The sequence below is a fragment of the Onychomys torridus genome, chromosome 5, assembly GCF_903995425.1.
Source record: "Onychomys torridus chromosome 5, mOncTor1.1, whole genome shotgun sequence".
NCBI classification, from domain to species: Eukaryota; Metazoa; Chordata; class Mammalia; order Rodentia; family Cricetidae; genus Onychomys; species Onychomys torridus.
The window spans coordinates 44,959,057-44,982,762 of NC_050447.1; the positions used below are offsets into that span (position 1 = coordinate 44,959,057).

Below are 23,706 nucleotides of genomic sequence, written 5' to 3' on the forward strand. Positions count from 1 at the left end.
TTTTCTTTAACACCTCAATAATCATGCGGCTTTTGTAATTATAACTGACTATGATGAACAGCCAATTTATTGGTTCATTGTAAGATTCTGCCAGCAAAACGTCTGAATATCCGGATCAGCTTTCGTAGGAGGGACTTCAAGAACTCTGGTTCTGAACCCACTCCTTTTATCAGCTGTCTACCCTGCAAACTCAATGTCCAGCTTCTCCTGCAACAGGAAGATCATTTATTAAACACAGGTATCATACAAACATTACACACCAAACACCACCAGAACCTTACAGCTTGGTCTGTCTTGTGGCTCCTGAGTCGCCCCAGAAGCCCTGCCAGAGCTGTGGCTGAAACTGCTGGCTTCCAACTGGTGAAGGTCTCAGAAACCAGTGGAAGTGGTATTCATGAGGTAGGAGCCAGGAGTGGACACATGAAGAGCTCTGGGGTTCCAAAGTTAAAGCCAGAATCAACTGGTACCCATGATGGGAACACTTAACCAAATGAGAAAGCGGAGTCTTATGGGACCCTAACTGGATGCAATGTTATCCATATAAATCATCTCTCCAAAGGGCTGGATAGTACTGTTTCTAAGACCCTCCACTATTCAAATCTACAGATGCTCAAATCCCTAAAGGGCAAAGTATTTGCATAGAATCAACACACTTTCTCCTGTGGCCACAGCGGCTCTAGCTTACTTATGAAGACTATGTAAGTAGTTGTTATGCTGTTATTAAAGAGCACCAAGGAACGTGTGCATGTCCACTATGGGTCCAATTATTTTTCAAATATTTTCCATCCATAATTGAAGAGCTAAATAGAAATATGCGATCTTTTAGAAAATGTCTGTTTAGAAAGATAAAATTAGGAACTTCATATAGTTAACTCTGCTGGAATTTCCCCAGAATTCCCACGCTAACTTTTGTCTTCAGAACCTAATCTTCAAGTACCACATTCTCAAAGAGAGGAAGCCAATGACGCCATTTTCCCTCTTGCCCCGAGAGGGTTAAAGAAAAGGAGGACACCGCTGTCCGATTACTTTATTTCGGGAGGTGAGTCAGTACTAGGTGGATGGAGACCCAGGGCAGAAGCAGAGGAAACTGTTTGGCAGTCACAGCCCATGGCACTAAATAAAGGCTTTTGTTCAGCAAGTACTGAGAATCCACCTTCTTATGTTTCTTCATGGTTCAGTTCCTCGGGGGTCATTTTTCATTCAAACGGTTGTAGAGACCAAAAGGAAAGGATTTTTCCAGCTACTAGCCCTCTTCAGGCCTCCAGTCAAGGCATCCAGTGGACCTATCTTCCAGCTTCCTCTGGAAGGTCAGAAAGCCTCTTTCGCATGGCGGCACCATGCTCCCTGCTCCTGGTCCTCTTCTCTGTATACTGGAAGGAAATGGGAGAGAAAAGACAATAGGTCACACCATCAGTTAAGCTAAATAATGAATGTTTATACTGACGAGACTCTTTCATTCACAGAACCTGAGATTAGAGGCAGTGATCCCTTGTTCAAAACTGACTGGTCAACAGCATCATGGATGCTCACTGCATCTCGGAGAAGTCAAGGGACATTTTGAACAGATGCATTCTACCCCTGTCCCGCGCAGCTCCTCTGTCTAATTACTGGAGTCACTACCTTGAGAGCAGTCTGCTCAGATGCTGGGTGGTTCTGCTTCTCCGAAGTTGTCATAGTGAACCAGTATTTTCCTGTCAGCTCCCTCCAGCCTTCCATCGTCCTTGCCTGCTTTAATCTTCAAGTAACTGATGGCCAATGACGACCCTTTTTCCTCTTTTCTAGGCCAGATGTTACTATTTTCTCCAAGTGCTTACAGGGCATGGCCTTTTTCTTCTGATGCCTGCAAAGTGGCTTATTCTATAGGGCACTTTAATAGCAATGCTCTTTATTAAAAATTCAGAACTAGAATTGAACACAGTACTCAAGCCAGCGACTGACAGACGGAGTGAGGGAGCCTACTTCTGATGGTTCTCTAAACATTATGAAGAGTTAACAGCTCTACCCAGTCACAGCCTCCCATTGATTCCCAGGGTAATTACAGCAGGTGAACATTCCAGGATTTCTGCTCCATCATCAACTGTTACCGCTCTTGATCCTCCACAAACCCTCAGCTTTTGCCACTGGCTTGCTCTAAACGCAGCTTCACCTCAGAGGTTTGCAACTGCAGTACCTGTCTGGACATATGGCCAGCAGCCACTGTAGGTAACAGGTAACAGAGCATACAGCCACTCACTATGAAAGAGCACTTGGATTTTCTCAAATGCTTATTAGCCTGCATTCAACACAGAATGCTTTAATACACGTGCTTGTATGCTATCGATAGAGAGACATGGACATATTTTTAAAGTTAATTATTCTTCCCTGGAGATGAAGAAAGAGAGAAAACGAATTAAAACGTGAGCATATATCAACAATGGAACATCTTTGAGGAACCAGAGACATGGAAAGAAAGGACATAAAAATAGAAGATTTGGTAACATCCAATAAAGGATTGAATTCCTCCCCCACTCCTAAGAAGAAAAATACGAAGATTTTCAACTTTTGAATTCCTCTACTTGTCTGGAGCAGGAACCACAAACATAAAGAACCAGGCCACACAACCATTAAGAAGCTTTAGTCAATACAATTTCAAACTAAAGATTCTGATTAAAGAACTGTATAGATTCTTTTGAATGGCAGTTTTTAAAAATTACATTTATTGCTAGACATAATGGCACACACCTTTAATCCCAGCACTTGGGAGACAGAAGCAGGTAAATCTCTGTGAATTTGAGGCCAGCCTGGTCTACAAAATGAATTCCAAGACAGTCAGAGCTACATAGTGGAACCCGGATTCAAAAAAAAAAAGACATTTATTTTGTGTCTGTTTATGTGTGAATGCACACACATCTTGGTTCAAGTGTGGAGACCGGAGGACAACTGTAAGGAGTTCATTCTCCCTCCCACTGTGCACGTCCCAGTGATAGAACTGAGGTGGTCCAGTTGGCTGCAAGCACCCTCACCCAGTGAGCCGTGTTCTCAGCCCTTGAAGGACAGCTTTCCAACTGTTTTCTTTACCAAACGGCTACTCCAGGCGGAGTATGGCAGATCACACTGGTAATTCTATCTGAGTCCAAAGAATGGAGAGTTCCAGGACAACCTGGGCCTACACAGCAAAGTCCTTTCTTTAAAAATAAGTTAATTAGCCAGGCGGTGGTGGCACATGCCTTTAATCCCAGCACTGGGGGGGGGGGGGGGGGGGGGGAGGGCAGAGCCAGGTGGATCTTTGTGAGTTCGAGGCCAGCCTGGTCTCCAAAGTGAGTTCCAGGAAAGGTGCAAAGCTACACAGAGAAACCCTGTCTTGAAAAACCAATAAATAAATAAATAAATAAATGAATGAATGAATGAATGAATGAATAAATAAATTGCTTAATTAAAATACCAGGGACAAGGTAAGGGAGGACAGAGCAGACACAGAGGCTCTTCAGCCAAGTTGTAGGTCAGGAGGCAGCGTGGGCTCTATGAGACCCTGTGGCAAAAATAAAAGAGAACAAAAGGACAATTTGGGAGAAAACAATATAAAACACTATTCTAGAAAGCAGACAGATACGTGCTGTAGGGAAAAAAATTGACACTGGACTGTCTGCAGCTCGGAGGAGAGAAGGGAGTCTAAAGGTAAGTGTTCAGAAGGTGATGCATGTAGCAGGCCATTAAAATGAGTTACAGAGCACACTGAAGTCAAGTCTATACTAACATAGGAAATCAAGATGGCCCCGAACAAAAGGTGGAAAGGTGAAGGTAAAGTCACTCTTAAGATGTCATCCAAAGACTAGATAAAAAGATCGTTAACCAAACAATAAAGTAACAGGGACAAAGGAGGCGCAAACACAGGCCCAGTGAAGGAAAAGGCAGCGAGAGGCAGAAACAGGTGACCCTCTGAAGGGGGCGTGAGATACTCCAGCACCCTGGGGCTGAAGATGGCTTCCTGGTCTGAGCCTGTGCAGAGGACCCAATTTCAGTTCCCAGCACCCAGTCAGGCAGCTCACAACCGCCTTAACCTCCAGCTCTGGGGATCCAAATCCTCTAGTCTCCGAGGGCACCTGCATGCATGTGCACAAACCCACACATACACATATTTTCCAAAAAGTTCCAAACATGGAGAGATGAAAGAGAAACTCTGAGGCTACTCTTTTTCTTTTCTCCCCCCCCCCCCTTGGTTTTTCAAGACAAGGTTTCTCTGTATAACAGTCCTGGCTTCCTGGAACTTGCTTTGTAGACCAGGCTGGCCTCAAACTCAGAGCTCTACCTGCCTTTGTGCTGGGATTAAAGGTGTGCACCACAATCACCAGTCAGAGCCACAGGAAATGAAGAGCAGAGCAGACTCTGGAGTAGAGAAGAAAGATCGGACAGAACAGCATTCATAAGCTATAGAATGAAGCAACATTAAATACAGGGAGTTGTACTGACTAGCTTTAAGTCAACTTGACACAAGCTTAGTCATCAGAGAGGAGGCAACCTCAACTGAGAAAATGCCTCTATAAGATGGGGCTGTAGGCAAACCTATAGGATATTTTCTTAACTAGTGACTGATGAGGGAGGACCCAGCCCATGGTGGGTGGTACCATCTCTGGGCTGGTGGTCCTGAGTTCTATAAGAAAGCAGGCTAAGCTAGCCATGTGGAACAAGCCAGTAAGCAGCACCCCTCCATGGCCTCTGCATCAGCTCCTGCTTCCACGTTCCTGCCCTGTTTTTACTTTCTGTCCTGACTTCCTTTGATGATGAACTGTGACCTGGAAGTGTAAGCCAAATAAACCCTTTCCTCCCCAGTTGCTTTGTTCACGGTGTTTCATCTCAGCAATAGTAACCCTGACTAAGAGAGAAGGAAACAGGACATCTTATGAAAACAAACAGACAAGAAGTTTCTGTGATGTCCAATTGAAGAGTCACTAACAACATTCAGAACCAGCTGGAAGAAGAGTTCACAGGAGGTTTTAGTCGTGGAAACAATGGCAAAATTACTAAACTACACAGGGACCATAAGCATAAACATAGGTAAAAAGCTATACAATTGAATACAAGTGTGGGGGGAAAAAGAGCAGGTGTTGGACAGAATAACAGCACAGGCTTTATTTTCTGCAAGCATGTGAAGGAAAAACATTTTTCGGGAATCATCTTTGATCCTAACATACACATTTGTAATCATGAAGAACATCACCCTGGATCTATTCGCTGGGTGTGGCAACACATGCCTTTAACCCCAATACTCAAGAAGCTGAGGCAGGAGAAATAAGAGCTTAAAAATCAGACTGGGCTATTAAAAAATGCATCCTTTTAAAATTTACTCCTATATAAAGAGTTCTTCAAACAATAAGATGATGCGACAATGATAAAAACTTTCCCAGACTAGAAAATTCATATAATGCAATACAGCTTCAAATATTGTGTTTAAACCTTTCGATCTGAAACTAATGAGGGGGAGCAGCTCAAACACACACACACACTGCAACATGGATTTTTTTAGTTCATACATATATCATTATTTATTTTAAAAGGTTCTGGTTGTAAAGTAACTGATGTGTAAAACAGATATGGAATTAACTTATTTTCAAAAGTTTAAAATGGAGCTGCTTGGTTAACAGTTCCTGGAAAAAAGACAATGAACTGATACTTGGCCCACACCTAGGTCCTTATCATAGCCTATACCAGTGTCAGGAGATGATCACACAAGATCCCTATGGCTTGTTCGCAGCACAAAGAATCCAAGATTCTCATTAAAGATGGAAAAAGCCTAAGTTTAGCCTCCTCACTTTACTTAAGGAAACTGAGGCCCAAAGACTCTTGCTTACCTACAAACCAACTAATCACTGCTGCCTAAGTATCTCCTTGCTGTCAGTAGCTTGATTTCTTGAGTTCATCCACCTTGAATTTTTCAATGAAAGTATGATGAATGCCTTCTCTACTTGTGTGCGTGGAAGAAAGGGGGTGTGGTGATTTGAATGAAATGGCCCCCAAAGGGAGTGGCACTAATGGAAGGTGTGGCCTTGTTGGAATAGGTGTGGTATTGTTGGAGGAAGTGTGTCACTGTGGAGGCCAGCTTTGAGGTCTCATATATGCTCAAGCCATGCCCAGTGAGTCAGACCACTTCCTGTTGTCTGAGCCAAAATGTAAGAACTTTCAGCTACCTCTCCAGCACCATGTCTGCCTGCATGCTCCCTACCATGATGATAACAGACTAAACCTCTGAAACTGTAAGCTGCCACCTCAATTAAATGTTTTCCTTTATAAGAGTTGCCATTGGGGTTGGGGATTTGGCTCAGTGGTAGAGTGCTTGCCTGGCAAGCACAAGGCCCTGGGTTCAGTCCTCAGTTGCCGTGGTCATGGTGTCACTTTACAGCAATAGAAACCCTAACTAAGATGTTCTAAAGTTGTTCCCAAAGCAGGGTTCAGTCCTCTAAGTTTAAAAGAGAATGCCATACAAATAAAGTTGATTTTCTGTTAGACTAAAATTATGGGAAATTTAACAATGGCAACAACATAATATTAAAAAAAATGTTATGCTGTTTAACTCTGGACATGGTTCTTACCTCATTCTTCAAGCACTTTCTCATTTCCCGATCAAGATCGTTGCAATGACCAAAAAATTTCAGAATGTTGTGCTAAAGGGGAGAAAGGGGCAAAATATTTCATCTCATAATATGCTGACATCTCTGAAACACAGCATGCAAACAGATGCTGCTATGGAAATGGGGTCTACTGTGCGGATCTGTTAGTAAGCAACTAAGAGCTAAACAAAATACCTAGGGAGGCCTACCCCTTGGCAGGACTGCATGTTTGCAGGACAGAAACAAACAAATGTGAATCATGAGATGGCTTGGGGGTAGAATGCTTATAAGTACAAGGACATGAGTTACAGCCCCAGCACCCACATAAAAGTCGGGCAGCCCGGGAAGAGGGGGGACAGGAAGATCCCGGGGCTAACTGGCCAGCCAACTAACGGAATCCATGAGCTCCAGTTTCAGTGAGAGACCTTGTCCCAAAAACAGGGTGAAGTGATAAAGACATCAGACACTGGCCTCCACACTCATGTGAAAACACACACACACACACACACACACACACACTTCTCAGTTTAAAAAACAAAAGGGCCTCCTAACTGTAGTTGGAGACCTTCTCTCCAGCCCCCGCCAAGCCCTGTTAGTCCGGCAGCCCACTTATAAAATAAACACACAGACACTTATTTTATTTAAACTGCTTGGCCATTGGCTCAGGTCTACCATTGTCTAGCTCTTACTCTTATATTCAGCCCATTTCTATTAATCTATACTTTGCCACGTGGCTCATGGGTTACCGGTACCTTACATCTTCCTTGTCATGGTAGCCGCTCACAGTGTCCCGTCCTGCCTTCCTCTTCTCCCCTTTCTCCTCTCTCTTAGTCCCACCTATACTTCCTGCCTGGCTACTGACCAATCAGTGTTTTATTTACCAATGAACCATCCATAGCACCTAACCCATCAAAATCTTACATAGCATAAGAGTGGAAAAGTTTAATCACAAGGCAGGAGAGATGGCTCAGCAGTTAAGAGCACTTGCTACTCTTCCAGGACCCAAGTTCAGTTCCCAGCACCCACAATGGGAAGTTCGCAACAACCTGTAACTCCATCTCCAGAGGAATCCAATGACTCTGGCTGCCAAAGATACCCGCATCCACATGCTCTTATAGAAAAACACATACACATAATTAGAAAGTTAAAAAGTTTAATTACCTAAACCATTTCCTTAAGTAGCATGTACCACCCCACCCTACGAGATGGATATGGCTGCAGTGTGGCTTCAGTGACACCAGCAAAGACTTATTTCACTAGCAAACGCTGATCCATAAAAGTTATTGAAGGGGCTGAAGAGATAACTCTGGTTAAGAGTGCTTGCTGCTCCTGTAGAGGACTCAAATCCAATTCCCAGAACCCACACTGGGTATAATTCCAGTTTCATGGGGATCCTACGCTCTCTTCCGGCCTCTATAGGCACCTGCAATCATGAATGCACGCATCGTGCGTGCGTGTGTGTGTGTGTGTGTGTGTGTGTGTGTGTGTGAGAGAGAGAGATTTAAAATATCTTTTTAAAAAGTCATTTAATAAAATGCTTGCTGCCAAAACCACTTTCTCATGTGCCTCTATCCCAAATGTCATCAAAATATATCAGATATATACTATACTGTATCATTAGATGACCTGTACAGGCCACATAAATAAGCCACTAAGGAAAGCCATAGCCGGGCGGTGGTGGCGCACACCTGTAATCCCAGCACTTGGGAGGCAGAGGCAGGCAGATTTTGTGAGTTTGAGGCCAGCCTGGTCTACAGAGCGAGATCCAGGAAAAGCGCAAAGCTACACAGAGAAACCTTGTCTTGAAAAACCAAAAAGAAAAAAAAAAAAGAAAGAAAAGAAAAGAAAAGAAAAGCCTGTGTTTGGGGCTGGAGAGATGGCTCAGTCCCTGGTCTTACAGAGGACCCTGGTCTATTCTAAAGCTAACAAGGGGTCATAACTCCAGCTCCAATGGATCTGACACCCTCTTCTGGCCTCCCTGGGCACTGCATGCATATGGTGCACAGATGGACATACAGGCAAAACACCCGTACACATAAAATAAAATAAATAAACCTCAAAAAATAAATTAAAAATCTATCTAAAGTTTAAAGTCTGCTTTGTTGGAAGAGCAAAACAAAAACCTAACCTAGGTTTCAAACTCTGTTGTCAAAACTATGAGTGCTGCATGGCTGATGCCTAGTAAGGTCAGGGGAGTCTGCGTGTCACAGTATTTGAGGCAGAGCGGGCAGCACAGAGAGCTGCAATAATGATCTGCTGCAAACGCTGAACTTGTGCCTGTAATAAGCACGGTTTTTCTTCTCTTCCTAATTACGGCTTTCATGGGAACCAGACAACACATAATTAGTGAGCGACGCCTTGTGCTATTTCTCTCCTTCACCACCACTACAGAAGCACTTCTCAGGTCGACACTGAATAAATGATCAGAGTTGTTCCAATAAACACTTAAAATAGTCCAGGATTTCCTCTTTGTTACCTAACGGCCTTTTCAGAACAAGCACTTCCTGTGTTTTCCCTAAATGACTTCTGTGACAGCAAATTAACAGGGGAAATACGTTTTCACCCTTTCTAATAAAAAAATAAAAGATGACACATATACATACATATATACACACATCTCCCCACCCCAATGCATGTGTGACCATGTATGGAGGCCAGAGGCTGATGCTGGTGTTTTCTTCCATTTCTTTCCACCTTGTTTTTTGAGTCAGGGTCTCTCCTGAACCTGGAGTTTTCCAATTGGGCCACACCGGCTGGCTAGCAAGCCCCAGGGACCCTCTTGTCTGAGCCTCCCTCCCACACCACTGTGCCCAGCTTTCCCACATGTGCTTGCCTCAGAACTCGGGCCTCACACTTGAAGTTTGCATTTACCAGCTGAGCATCTCCCCGGCTGCCCTGTATACAGACACCTTATTTTTCAAATCTAAGATAAAAGCTAATGTTTGTCCTTCCGCCTCCACGTTAGCTGAGGCCAGATGAGAATTACACTGTCAAGTTTGTGGGACTGTCAAGCCCAAATACCCCAAGGGAATTGGGACAAAGTAACTGCTAGTGCTGGGTGTGTATTCTAAAGCCTGCCCAAAGCAGCACCTGGTGAGTTGGTACCTGCACACCTCCTATAGAGAGAACAGTGGAGCAAGCACTGGGGTGTTGGCCGTGAATGGAGTGAACCCCAACCCTGCTCTCAGTGCAGAGTGAAGACAAAATGAAGCCATGTCCATACAACAGTGCTATATAGTTCAGGGACACCCTGAGGGTCCCAAGAATTTGTCATCAGGAAATGCACATGGGTACCCTGGTCTAAATCAGTGGTAATAAAACAAAACAAAAAGCATGAACATGGGGGAGGAGGGATGATGGCGGTATGGAAGAGATGAGAAGATGAGGGGTGAGGATAAAGAGAAAGCACTGTATACATGTATGGAACTGTCCAAGAACTCACTACAACAGACACACAATTTTGATATAAATTTAAATACTTGAAGCCGGGCGGTGGTGGCGCACGCCTTTAATCCCAGCACTCGGAAGGCAGAGGCAGGCTGATCCCCGAGTTTGAGGCCAGCCTGGTCTACAAAGAGAGTTCTGGGACAGCCAGGGATGTTATACAGAGAAACTCTGTCTCAAAAAAACAACAACAACAATAATAATAATAATAAATTTGAATACTTTAAAACTTTCCCAATAATTCAAGTACTTATCTGCTCTGCTCAATCTCAATCTTCCACAAGAGTGACAACAGATGTCCCCAGAGGCTGGGGAGAATTGGGGCAGATGGAATTACAGACAACATTGGTTTCTGGCTTTAACAAGTAGATGTCATTAAGAAAGAAAGGGGGGACAGTTTAAAAAGAGCTGAGTCTGTCTGGACAAGCTGAGTTTGTTTATGGAAAAGCTAATCCATGGAGTTAACGTAGAGTAGAGATAAACAGAATTCAGGGGGGAAGTGTTTGAGCTGGAGATTTCAGTTGCCAAAATCACAGAAGAATTTCTCAGAAGGTATAGCTGAGAAACAAGACTTAAGGTGGAGGTAAGGCTGCCAAGGAGACCAAGTGTAGTGAAGACTGAGAAAAACCAGGGGAGAGATGAGGTTGCAGACGGGATCAAATGCTGCCCTGGAGAGGTGAGGTGGCTGAAGATACCATACACTGGCCAGTGACCTCGGCTGGTTCAGCATCCTCCCAAGGAACAGACAACCAACCGAAAGAGGAGAAAGCAGACCCTCCTTCCAGTCTGCTCCGAAGCCTGGGATTACTGCAAGGTTTTATGTGTTTGTGTCCTCAGCAGGGGAAAGATGGGAGTCTTTTAAAATGTTAATAGGAAGACTCCCCACAAAAGGAGGGGAACACAGAGATAAGAAAATACCCAGTAAAGCCTACTCTTGGTGACTTTATTTCTGGGTGGCAAAGGAATGGTAGCTTCTGTTTCCTTGATGCTTTCTTGGGTTTTTCATACTGTCTACAAAGACATGTATTACTTAAATATTGCCTTTATAAATCAGAAAAAAATAGCATTAAGGACTTCCAAGTGGCTTTGAGGAAAGCAGCTGCTTTACATTCTGTATTTTAAGTGTAGATGATTTGAGTCTTGCTGACAAATGTAGGCAACACAGGCCAGTACATCAGAGGCAGCCTGTAGATACTGACAGCTATGGAAATGACATGTGGCTGCAAAGACCACAGAAAAACCATAAAACATGGGGGAATGATGAAAGCACAGCCAGGCAGGCTCTGTGGAGATGAAGGGGCCCTGTACTTCAAGAGAACTACAGAGCACTGCACAATCCCTGCATGGAAAGGGACATCCTGAGTGATAGCCTCCTAACAGAAAGATAAAAACAGCTACACATATTGGGACCAGAAGCTAGACAACTTGGTCTACCTTCCTATCAATTAAACTACTGAGGCAGTGTGTGGTACATACCCAGCATCTTTGGAGAGTGCAGGAAAAGGCAGGAGCTTTAGCAAAAAGTTGCAACTTTAGCAAAACTTCTATAAAAGTGCGCATATGGCATGCTCCGCTTACATCAGATGCAAAGCCAGGGGCTTGGTCTACTGTGAGCACAAGAGACTGTCAGGCTCCAGGGATGCTGCTTGAGGGTGGTGCGATTCTGAGAGCAGCCTCTTGCTGCTCAACTCTGGGGTACACAGAACACATGGAAGGCACTTCTCGAACTGCTGGCCACTGCCAGAGCCATACTTTACCAACAACACCCCCATCCTTAGCCTATGTTCAAAATCTTTGACCTCAGTCATCCTCTCCTCTGGTGTGACTCATCTGGAATAAAGTTATAATTATCTGGTTTTACTTATGGCATATTTCTGAGTACAAGGATTAAAGGTATGTGTCACCATTTCCAACTAAAGGTGTAACCGAGGTTGGCCCTGAACTCCTGATCTTCCTGCCTCTGCCTCTTGAGCATATCATATGCTATCTGAGTAAGGGCCTGAGCTACCACTAGCTTCTCTGTATTTTAACTGTACACAGCACATTGAAAGTCACCTAGTGCCCAAAGCTGAAACAGCCTGGGCAATAAAACTGTACTCGATTATAACCCCTGCATGCATGAGTCCACACTGACAAAAGTAAACAAGTAGAACAAGTCCACAACACTGATTTTCAAAAACACATAACTACATAGATTCTGCACCATCGAGGAGGGAGAACTGAAGTCACTAGTCTTTGAATGTGCACAGTGACTTCCTTTCAAAGAACCAAGGAAAGGAGAAAAGAACAACTTTATTTGTTTTTGGTTTGGTTTTTAGAAACAGGGTATCTCTGTGTAATAGAACCCTGGCTGGCTCGAACTCACAGAGGTCCACCTCTGCCTCCTGAGTGCTGGAATTAAAGGTGTGTGTCACCACGTCCGGCTAGAAACAACTTCATAGACAGACTCTATACTGATGACCTGGCAAGGCAGTCTTCCCACACACTCAGGCTACACACTGGTGTTTTAATTCTGAGATTTAAACACCTGATCCACTAGGCTAGATTCATAGGTCTGGAATAAAGAAAACTGTTTCCAATTGACTATGTAATTGTTCCAATGTCATCTATTAAAAAATCCCTTTGAAACCCTCCAATTCTGAGAGTAAATGGGAGAGAACAGGTCTTCCAACAACCAGAAGCCTAGCCAGAACCCAGGAGAAAACCGTTTTGAGATGGCGCAGGTCTGCGGCATCTGTGAGCCCCGTGTTTGCCTGGCTTCCCGTCGGATGGTTGGCTTTGTCATCGAGGGATGCCACACGGGACTGCCACACCTATCAGCTGACACACCAGAGCTGCAGTCAGTACAAAGAACTACAAAGAGAACCAAAGGCTGAAAGCAGCTATGGAGCCAAGAGCCACCCGGAGACCTCACTGAACCCTCAAGCAGTAGAGAAGAACCCTAGGATCATGCTTAATCAAGCTACTTCAGACACGCCCTAAAAACCTGCAACAACATGCCAGGTTAATTTCAATCAGTAAATGAATTGGCTACCAAAAAAGACAAAAGCTAAGACCCCCAAACCCAATTGTTCAGCACCAAATGAAAAGCACTTAGTAAAAAAATAAAGAAAGAAAGAAGCTCAAATGACAGGCTAATTCTAAAACTTCTAAAGAAAAGAAAAAGTTTTAAGCCAGGAAGTGGTAGCACATGCCTTTAATCTCAACACTCTGGAGGCAGGCGGATCTCTGTGAGTTTGAGGCCAGCATGGTCTACAGAGTGAGTTCCAGGACAGCCTGGACTGTTTACACGGACAAACCCTGTCTCAAAACACCAAAAGAAAGAACAATAAAAAAGGCTCAAGAATAGTCAAAACCAAGTTTTTAAAAAGACACAGTCAAGCTCCAGGTCAGCCAGGGACACACAGTGAGACCCTGTCTCTAAAAGGAAAGGACACAGCTGGAGTATGGGCTGGAGACAGCACAAGGCAAACAGCACTCAAGGCTGGGACCCTGGTGTTAAAACAGACGCATAAGGCCAGGGAGAGAGCGCAGCACTGGCCTCATAAACCTGACAACCTGAGTTTGATGCCCCAAACTACACAAAAAGCTAATCTGTCATCCCAGCACCGCTAGGGCAACGTGGGAGGCAGAGACAGAATGGGCAGGAAGCTCATTCACCCAGCCCAAGGGCAGAAACGAGAGGAATCCTTCCTCAAAACAAGTGAAACGAAAGAAGCAACTCCTTCATGTTGTCATCTGCCCCATACACACACACACACACACACACACACACACACACACACACACACACACACACACTATGGCACTTGTACATACATACATACATACATAAGGTAATATTTTTAAAAGTTGAGGAGGTTGTTGTGGTTTGAAAGAAAGTGTCCCCCAAAGGGAGTGGCACTATTAGGAGATGGAGGAAGTGTGTCACTGAGGATGGGCTTTGAGGTCTCTGATCCTCCAGCTTCCCTCAGTATGACAGTCAGTTGACTTCCTGTTGTTGCCTGCAGGGTGTAGGACTCTCAGCTCCAACATCTGCCCGAATGCTGCCATGCTCCTGGCCATGATGATAATGGACTGAACCTCCAAAACTGTAAGTGAGCCTCCACAATTAAATGTTTTCCTTATAAGAGTTGCCATGCTCATGGTGTCTCTTCATAGCAATAAAAGCTCTAACTAAGACAGTTATTTTGTTTATTTATTGTGATAAGAGTCTCTCATGTAGCTCAGGCTGGTCTTGAACTTCTGATCCTCCTGCCTTCACATCTTCTAAATTAGTGGTTCTCAATCTGTGAGTCATGATCCCACAGGGGTTGTAGATCAGATATTTACATTAACAATACATAACAGTAGCAAAATTACAATTATGAAGTAGCAACTAAAATAATTTTATAGTAAGGGGGGGTCACCCCAACATGAGGAATTGTGTTAAAGGTCGCAGCACTAGGAAGGTTGAGAACCACTGCTCTAATAAACGCTGCGATTACAGACATGTACCAATACTGCTGTTTATGCAGTACTGGGTACTGAACTCAGAGCACTCTGGCAACTGAGTTATATCTTCAGCCCTTCAAAAATCTGAAAAAAATTTTTATAAAAAGAGACCAGATGTAAGAATGAGTAGGCAGACTGCAAACCCAGAAACACTCTTATTTAAGTGTACAGTCAGTGGGGCTGAAGAGACGTCTCGGTGGTTAAGAGCACTGGCTGTTCTTCCAGAGGTCCTGAGTTCAATTCCCAGCAACCACATGGTGGCTCACAACCATCTGTAATGAGATCTGGAACCCTCTTCTGGCCTGCAGGGACACATGCAGACAGAACATTTATATACATAATAAACAAATAAATTAAGTACAGTCAGGTGATTTTTGAAGATAAATGGGGGGTATGACAGTCTCTCCAATGGTGTTAAGACTCGGTATCTATCAGAAAAACAATGAACCTCATACCAAACATGAAACTAAACTTCATCCACCAGAGATGGATATGAAAGAAGACTCATTATGACTCTAGTTAAAAAACAAGAAAATCTTTATGACCACAGGGAATGCAAAAAGATACTTAGGACAGCTTAAAACAAAAAAAGACAAACCAAAGAAAAAGTAAATATTACCTTACCAAATCTCTAAGTTTCTCTTTGAAATACATCTTTCAGAAAATGAAAAGACATGTGTGTTGGTACACAAGTTTAATCCCAGCATTAGGGAGGAAGAGGTAGGTGAATCCCTATGAGTCCAAGGCCAGCCAGGGCTACATGGTAAGACCCTATCCTAAACAAAAGATTGGCAATACCACAGAATGGAAGAAAATAACATACTTACCAGATTTATATGCCAAATCATTAAAAAAACTTTAGATAACTCAAAATTTTAAATATAAGGGAAATATTGTATAAGCCAAAATGAACATGAAAAAAAAAAATCTTAAAATTATTAGCCATCAGAGAAATACACTCTTAAAATCAAAAGGAGACATTACTACAACCTCATAAACAGGCTGAAATTAAAACACTTGTAACAAGTGTTGGTGAGAACATTAAATAGCACACAATGGAAGAGTCTGGCAATTTCTTATAGATACCACACAAACTGGTCACTCCATTTCTATGCATCCAAGATAAATTAAAAGATGTCGGGGTTGGGGATTTAGCTCAGTGGTAGAGTGCTTGCCTAGCAAGCACAAGGCCCTGGGTTCAGGCCTTAGCTCAAAAAAAAAAAAAAAAAAAAAGGATGTCCACACAACTGCTTGCAAACAAATGTTCATAGCAGCTTTATTCAAAACAACACAACTCCAAACAGGCCAAATGTCTACGAGTATGGAGGTAAGGTGTAGAACACTCAGACAATGGACCACGTCTACGAGTATGGAGGTAAGGGAGGCAATGCACCACCCTCAGAAATAAGAGCCTGCAAGCCAAGGGCACAACAAATAGCAGATAACAGCCTCACAACAGAGGCTCAATGGGCAAGAGGATGCAGAGGGTACATTTACAACCAATGCCACTGCAGCAAAGCCCATCTGCATCAACAAAAAAGGGAGTGGTGAGTAGTTCCCAGGGCCAGTGTGAAGAACACTGAAAACTCTGTGGGGCACTGATCTGAGGGGACATTTTGTATCGACTGCAACACAGTGGCAAGGATGTTGGTCAAACTCAATAAACTGTACACTTAAAATTATAAATTTTATTATTTACATATGTATTGAAGATGTTAATTCTTGAAGTTTATCTTTGGTTTTAGAATTTGAGATGTTACCTTTACTGTATGAAATCTTTTAGAAAGAAAAAGCAGAACCAAATGCTTAAAATCATTCAAATTTGTAAGAGTCTGGGACCAAATGTTAATATACAAAATAACAGGTGACACAGAATGACTTCTAAAAATGGCATGTGCACATTCATGCATGGCTGGCAAAGCACAGCTTTTGGGGGGTGGCTCTCCCCTCCTACCACACGGGTTCTGGGGTCAAATGCTTGGCAGCAAGTGCTGTGACGGAGCCACCTCACCAACCCAACAAAGGATAGTTAAAAGCAAGGGCTGAAACCCCTAATTCATTACGCAGTGAGCACATATGAAAAGATGGCATCCCGTGTCTAGCGTTACAACCTAAGGACCCTCGATGACAAGACCGAACTGTCACCATGAAGCCTCACTCCTTTTCTGTCCTTGCCTGCAACTTACCACATACAGCACTGAAATGTCCTCTGCTAAATCAGCACCACCAGCTCTTTTTAATAACACTTTACAGTTTTACTTTAAAAACCCTAAAGTTGTAGTTCACTTATTTCACCTGGCTCATTTTCCAGCCAGATAGAGTATGTGCAGGAGCTCCTAAGTCTTCCCCACCCCCCACCCCAGACAGGGTTTCTCTGTGTAGCCCTGGCTGTCCTGGAACTCACTCTGTAGACCAGGCTGGCCTCGAACTCACAGAGATCCACCTGCCTCTGTCTCCCAGGTGCTGGGATTAAAGGCGTGGGCCACCACCGCCCAGCTTAAGAGCACCTAATTCTTGATCCACATGTATACTGGGAACTGTCTGCCCAAGGATGTTGTCATCAATAACATTCTTGGACCCAATAAAACATCTGTCTGCAAAGGCCACAGGCATCACTAGCATATCATTCTTTGTTCATCTCATCTTGTTCATCTGAGTGGCAGTCACTATTACTAAATGTGATTTACCTACAGTTTACAGTATCATAAGATAAGTAAAAGCACAAAGTTAAAGAAAAACACTAATGCTTCCTAAAACCATAAATATGAACCAAATATTCAATATCTATAAAAAAATGTCAACTTGATTTAATGTAGTCCCCCATATGGGCTCATTTTCTACTTCCCATTCTACCAAGACTTAAGTAAACCCATCATACCTGGTCAATCAAAAACTGGAGCTAGTTACCACATACTTACATAAAGGTGACTATCAAGGAGCAGACAACCTTAGAATGATGCCATGTGATCAGGAACTGGAGGTGTACTAACTGTCCCAGCATCCTTCAATACGGAAGTGATACACCTCACTGTAAGGACATGCATTCCAACGACTGCACAGGACTGCACAGGCTCTCTACCTTACCAGTCACAAAGAGCACAGAATCACACACAAGCAGCGTCAAGCAGCTCACACCTGTTACTAATGCACTGCCCTTGTCCCCTTGTGCTAAAGGAGAACACTTCCCATTAATGTTGTACCTAAGTTTTACTTGTGCGTTACGGTCCCTCTTCTGAAGTCTTACATTTTTGTGACATTGCTTGAGCAAGTTAATCAAGACGTTGCATTCCTCAGTGTGCAAGTGTGCAGACAAGTCAGGATGCATCTTTAGGAGGACGAATAAACGCAGGGCGACCTGTGAACACGAGAATGTCTTGAGTATGCATGAATATACTTGTATTTTCTTTTCTTTTTCCTTTTTTTTTTCCATTTTTTTTCTTTTTTTCAGAGCTGAGGACCGAACCCAGGGCCTTGTGCTTACTAGGCAAGCGCTCTACCACTAAGCTAAATCCCCAACCCTACACTTGTATTTTCAATGAGAGCCATCAAGGACCTTCAACAGAATAAAGTGTCAACTGTGAACCAACTGTGCAGCCTTAGTTCCTTTACAGTGATGGAAACAGCCAGCACATTCCCTGAACTTAGAGAACCTGCAGGTCCAGAGGAGGAAAAACATTCCCTCACGCAGGAACACTTGCCTACATCAACCACTGGGCCTTAAAGACTCTGCTCACACTCCTGAAATTGGTTACTACTCATCTTTTGTTTGTTTGGTTTTTTTGTTTTTTGTTTTTTGAGACAGGGTCTCTCTGTGTAGCTTTGCACCTTTCCTGGAACTCACTTGGCTGGCCTCAAACTCACAGAGATCCGCCTGGCTCTGCCTCCCGAGTGCTGAGGTTAAAGGTGTGCACCACCGCCTGGCTACTACTCATCTTATCCAGGTGAAAGTTTACCAATGTGAGAATTGGCTTATTACTTCTTTTTAACTGTATGCTACTCTGAGGCAGTTATAAAGGGCTGTAAGTCAGTCTCACATTAGTGTGAATTAATGCAGACTGCTTTTTAAACATCTGGCTGAGAAAACTTAGCTAAATACTGAAGTGAAACAATAAGCAGTTTTCAAATTTAGCAGATCTGTGCACAAAAGTAATTATTGCAGCAAAAACAGAAATCCAAGATCCCAGAAATTAGTGTAATGGGTCAACCACAAGAGAGAAAATTAGCAACCAAGGTTAAGGAAAAGCATTATTTTAAATTGTCTGCTATAGTTATATAGTGTTATTCTATATTTTAACTACACTTTCTAACTCAGAAACACGACCAGAAGAACCACTTAGTAGTTTTAATCTTAAAAGCTCCAAAAAGGAAAACATAAGAACTACCCCAGATCTATTAAGAAAGCCACAGTCAGCCTGGTGTAGTGGCCTGTGCCTTTAATCCCAGCACTCGGGAGGCAGAGGGAGACAGATCTCCATGAGTTTGAGGCCAGCCTGGTCTATAGAGTGTTACACAGAGAAACCTTGTCTAGAGGGAGAAAGGAAGGAAGGAAGGAAGGAAGGAAGGAAGGAAAGAAGACAGAAAGAAAGAAAGAAAGAAAGAAAGAAAAGAAAGAAAGAAAGAAAGAAAGAAAGAGGAAGAGAGAGAGAGGGAGGGAGGGAGGGAGGGAGAGAGGGAGGGAGGGAGAAGGGAGGGAGGGAAGGGAAAACGGAAAGGGGAAGGGAAGGGAAGGGGAAGGGAGAAAAGGAAGGAAGAAAGGAAGCAAGCTATTGTCACCAGGCATGGAGGTGCACTCACTCCTTTAATTCCAGCACTTGGGAGGCGGAGGCAAGTAGCTCTCTGAGTTCCTGGACAGCCTGGTCCACCAAGTGAATTCTAGGACAGCCAGGACTACACAGAGAAACTCCGTCTCTCTCAAACCAACCAATCAAACAAAAGAAAGCTGAGGGAAAAGGGAGGGTGCTAAGAGGCGGCTCAGGAGGTAGGAGGTATGAGCTTGCTGTCCTTACAGAACTGGAGTTCCATTCCCAGCACCCACACCAGACAGCTCATAACCCCCTGTAACTACAGCCCAGGGAATCCGACACCCTCTTCTATCCTCCAATGGCACATGCATGCACATGGTATGTGTGGCACAGGCACACACACTCACCAATAACAGTTTTAACAGTTTTTTGTTTGTTTGTTTGTTTGTTTTTAAGTAAAGGAAAATAAATGTGGGAGAGGCTGCAAAGAAACTGGGGTACTGTAACCCTTGTACACTGCTCCTGTGACATTAAAATAGTGTGGCCACCCTGAGAGTCATCTCAACACTCAAAATATTCCAAGGACCCACACCTGCAATCTCAGCACTCAGGAGGCAGAGTCAGGAGAGACAAGCTCAAGGCTAATCTGATACAGTAGCATAGCAAATCTCAGGACAGCCTCAGCTACATAGCAAGACTGTCTTTAAAAGGGAAAGAAAAGGACCAGGGTTTCATTACCTGCTCTTGCAGAGGACCCAGGTTCAGTTCCCAGAACCCACATGGCAGCTCACCAGTGTCTAATTCTAATTTGGGGAGGTCCAATGCCCTCTTCTGGCCTCTGCCAGCAATGCACACACATTATGCAGGGAAATCCCTCATACTTAGAAAGTAGATGGTTGTTTGTTTGTTTGTTTGTTTCAAAAAGGGGAAAAATAAAAATAGAATTACTATATGACCTGGCAATTCCACCCCTAGAAATACCCCCAAAGAACGGCAGGCAGCATCTAGAAGAGATACCAAGACACTGACCCACACAGCAGATTATCCCAACATCCAAACCAAGCAACCCAAATGTCCTCAGAACTAGGTAAGCACTACCTTGGCCACACACAACGGAATACCATTAAGCCTTAAAAGGAAAGTAACCACATCCTGCAACATGGATGAAGTTGGGGATACATTAAAGGAAATATTCCCATCTCAAAAAACAAAAAACCAAAAACCGCCCAGCACAATGGCACTGTCTAAAACACTTAGTTTACATGTTAAGTACAAAGGGGAGTGGGAACTGTTAGGTGCTGAGAGAAAAGACATGAAAGTTGTGACAGTTTCCTCTTTTCAAGAAAAACATGTTGCCATGAAAGACGGTGGTGGCTGCCGAACAACATTAACCTGTTCGATACCATGCCCAGAAGTGGTTAAGATGGCACATTTTATGTTAGGCATATTTCACTATAACCAAGAGAAGGAGAGAAGAAAAAATTATGTTTGACAAAGAGTTCTTAGGTCAATCAAAGGATCATCCATAAAATAAAAATTCGATTATCTCACCAAAATTAAAATCTTTTACCCTTTAGAGAACACAGTTAAGAAAACGAAAAGCCCCAGGCTGGCAAGGCGGCTCAGCTGGTGAAGTTACCTGCTGCTTATGACCCAGGGCCCATGTGGTGAGGAGAACTAACTCTGAGAAGCTGTCCTCTGACAGCCACACAAGCACCACAGCACACACGTGCCCTCCCCCCATCCTCCCCAACACACACATACTGTAGGGAGCAGAGGAAGAAGCTCTGAGTGAGTTAAGTCCCGAGTGAACGTGTGTTATTGACCTAATCCCAACCATGTCAAGGACTCTATAGCCTCAGACCCAGAGAGAAAATGACAAAGCCTTCTCCCTGAGGGCAAGGCTCAAAGGGAGATGACAAAGCTGTCCCTCGAGTCTGTGTCTGGATATTAATAGAGTGTGCAGAAATGTCCACCATAGCTTTGTCCCCAATCCCACCCACTCCCGGATATTTATGGCTTGAAGACTGCCCCCCTTCACAGACTGCTCCTACAGAGATTAGCTAAACCTGTCTCCTTGGTCCAGCTGTCTACCATAAACCCTGCCTCCTCTTCTATCTGCATGTATCACCCACTGTCTTCCTTGATTCAGCTGTACACAGTAACCCCACCTCCCCGTTCAACTCCATATAATAAACATGCTGAGTGGCTGTTTCTCCAGCCAAGAGCCCAGACAACCTGATCCCAGTTTTTCTGTCTCTATGTCTGTCTTTTCTCCATTCACTCATCTGCCCGGTCAGGTCTGTCCTTGGAACCATGCTCGATGCAACAACATGCAAAAATAAAGAAACGTAATAAAAAAAATTAAATCTTGATTTAAAAAAGAAAGTGAGAAGTACCACTGGGATGATGATGCTATGACAATGTCATCAACTATAACATACACACAACTCTAGTTTCAGGATTCTGACAGCGCTGGACAGGAAGAGGAAAGGAGGGTGTGGGGGACCTCCACAATTTCTGATCGTTTTTACTACAAACCTAAAACTACTCTGAAATCTACAAATCTATTAAAACAAGCAAAAGAAACAACAAAAAGCAATTTGTAGACTTATCTAAGAATATAAAAAGGTGTACCATTCAGTAAAACAACCCAATTTGTAAGAGCCATAAGATGGGCAAAAGATCTGAAGAGATACTTTTAAGATATAAGAATAGTTAAGGTAATGAGGCACATAAAAAGATACTCAACACCATTAGTTCTTAGGGAAATGCAAATAAAAATTAGGAGATACCAAGATGCCTACCAACATATTTCAGCAGATGCCCCTTGATTGTGGAGGTACATCCAGATACACCCATTACAAGCTAAAAATATTGTAGCTGGGCTCAGCAGGTAAGACCATGTGCTCTTTCAGAGGACCTGAGTTCAGTTCCCAATGTCCGCGTCAGGTGGCTCAGAACCACTTGGAAACTCCAGCTCCAGGGGACCTGATGTCTTCCTCAGACTCTGCAGGCTCTTACACTCAAACATGCACATACCCACAAACAGATATACACATTTACATAAAATTAAAAACTTCACAAAATATAATAAGCCAAAAGTATATCTGGTATTTCTAACACAAAGTCTCGTTTATAATGAAATACCGGTTACCTCAAATACTGTTGTTGAAGGTTGTATTGAAAGTGGAAACAGAAAGGCTGTGTGGGTTCCCACCATTAACGTATGCACCTGGAAGCACACTGAGCTCAGTAATGTCTGAAGCATTGAACTAAAATTAGTGGCTGAATGGCATGGATGCTGGAGCTGTTAACGCGGTCATCAGTGACCTCTTCTGATGAGGCTGAAGTAAAGCTGTGGAAAGCACAGAGGTAAGGACACTTGCTGGCTTAATAAGCATTTATTTTCCAGGAAAATGACAAGCTTTGACTTCACACTTTATTTTTTTTGTGATATATTTCTCTATAGCAAGCAAGAGCATCCTGTACCTGCCTGTCAGCACTCACAAATCTCTCACAATGGCTGTCCTTGCCTCCTAACATCTGTATGTCCTAGCTAAAAGGAGCAAATGCTTCTGCCTGTGTCTTGGCTGTGAACTTTCTTGGTGCCTTGGGCATAACTTCCTCCTGAGCTTCAACTGCTTTACTTCTTTGTTTCTGCATCTCCATCAGCTCTTCACTGGAGTTCCTCAGCCTTGCTGCTGACAATCTCATGAATGTCTTCCTCATCGATGTCCTATTCCAGCTGTTTCTAGAGCGAACACCTTTTTACTGAGCACATCAACAGCATCTCGGTTAAAGCCCTCGAGTGGACTCACATACATCTTCAGAACTCTCTTACAGATGCAGTTCATACACTGCTGGGTGACTTCTCCCCACACAGCAGCCATAGTCTGGATAGCACTCAGGAGAGTAAAACCTTTCCAGAACCCTAGTAGTGTTTGGAGAGACTCAGTGGCTTCCCCAGCCTACGTAAATGCCTGGCATAAACGATGTGCTTTGAACACAGCTATTGTACCCTGGCCCATTTGTTATAAAAGTATGGCGGTGTTCAGCAGCAGGTACACCACTTTCACATCAGGATGCATGTCAGCTACGTGCTATGGATGTCTAGAATCAGAAGAATGTTGAATGAGACACTGCTTTGCCTATAATATCACTGGCTTCTGGGATAAAACAGTTCAGAAACCAACCTTCAAACAGGCCTGATGTCATCCAGACTTTCTTGTTATGGTGATAGTAAACAAGAAGTGTGTGCTTGCTCACATTCTTGAATGCTCTAAGATTCTCCAAATGGAAGATTAGAAAAGGCTTTAATTTGAACCCTGCAACATTTCCTCCCAAAGGCAGAGTTACATGGTCTCTGAATCCCAGTATTATCTTGGACTCTTGATGAGTATATGCACACTCGGGCATATGCTTCCAGAACAAGCTTATTTCAT

At 43.5% G+C, this 23,706-nt stretch overlaps 1 protein-coding gene across 1 annotated transcript in view; it reads right to left on the reverse strand.

Annotated features, from left to right (window-relative positions):
- Positions 1–1,015: 1,015 nt before the first annotated feature.
- Positions 1,016–23,706, reverse strand: part of Cmc2 (C-X9-C motif containing 2) — a 28,570-nt gene continuing 5,879 nt past the window's right edge. The window contains exons 2-4 of the mRNA XM_036187933.1: positions 17,764–17,874; positions 6,564–6,635; positions 1,016–1,370 (exon numbers count right to left, since the gene is read on the reverse strand). Of these exons, the coding sequence (XP_036043826.1) occupies positions 1,284–1,370; positions 6,564–6,635; positions 17,764–17,844 (240 nt within the window). The 5' untranslated portion in view covers positions 17,845–17,874 and the 3' untranslated portion in view covers positions 1,016–1,283. The remainder of the gene's footprint in view (positions 1,371–6,563; positions 6,636–17,763; positions 17,875–23,706) is intronic.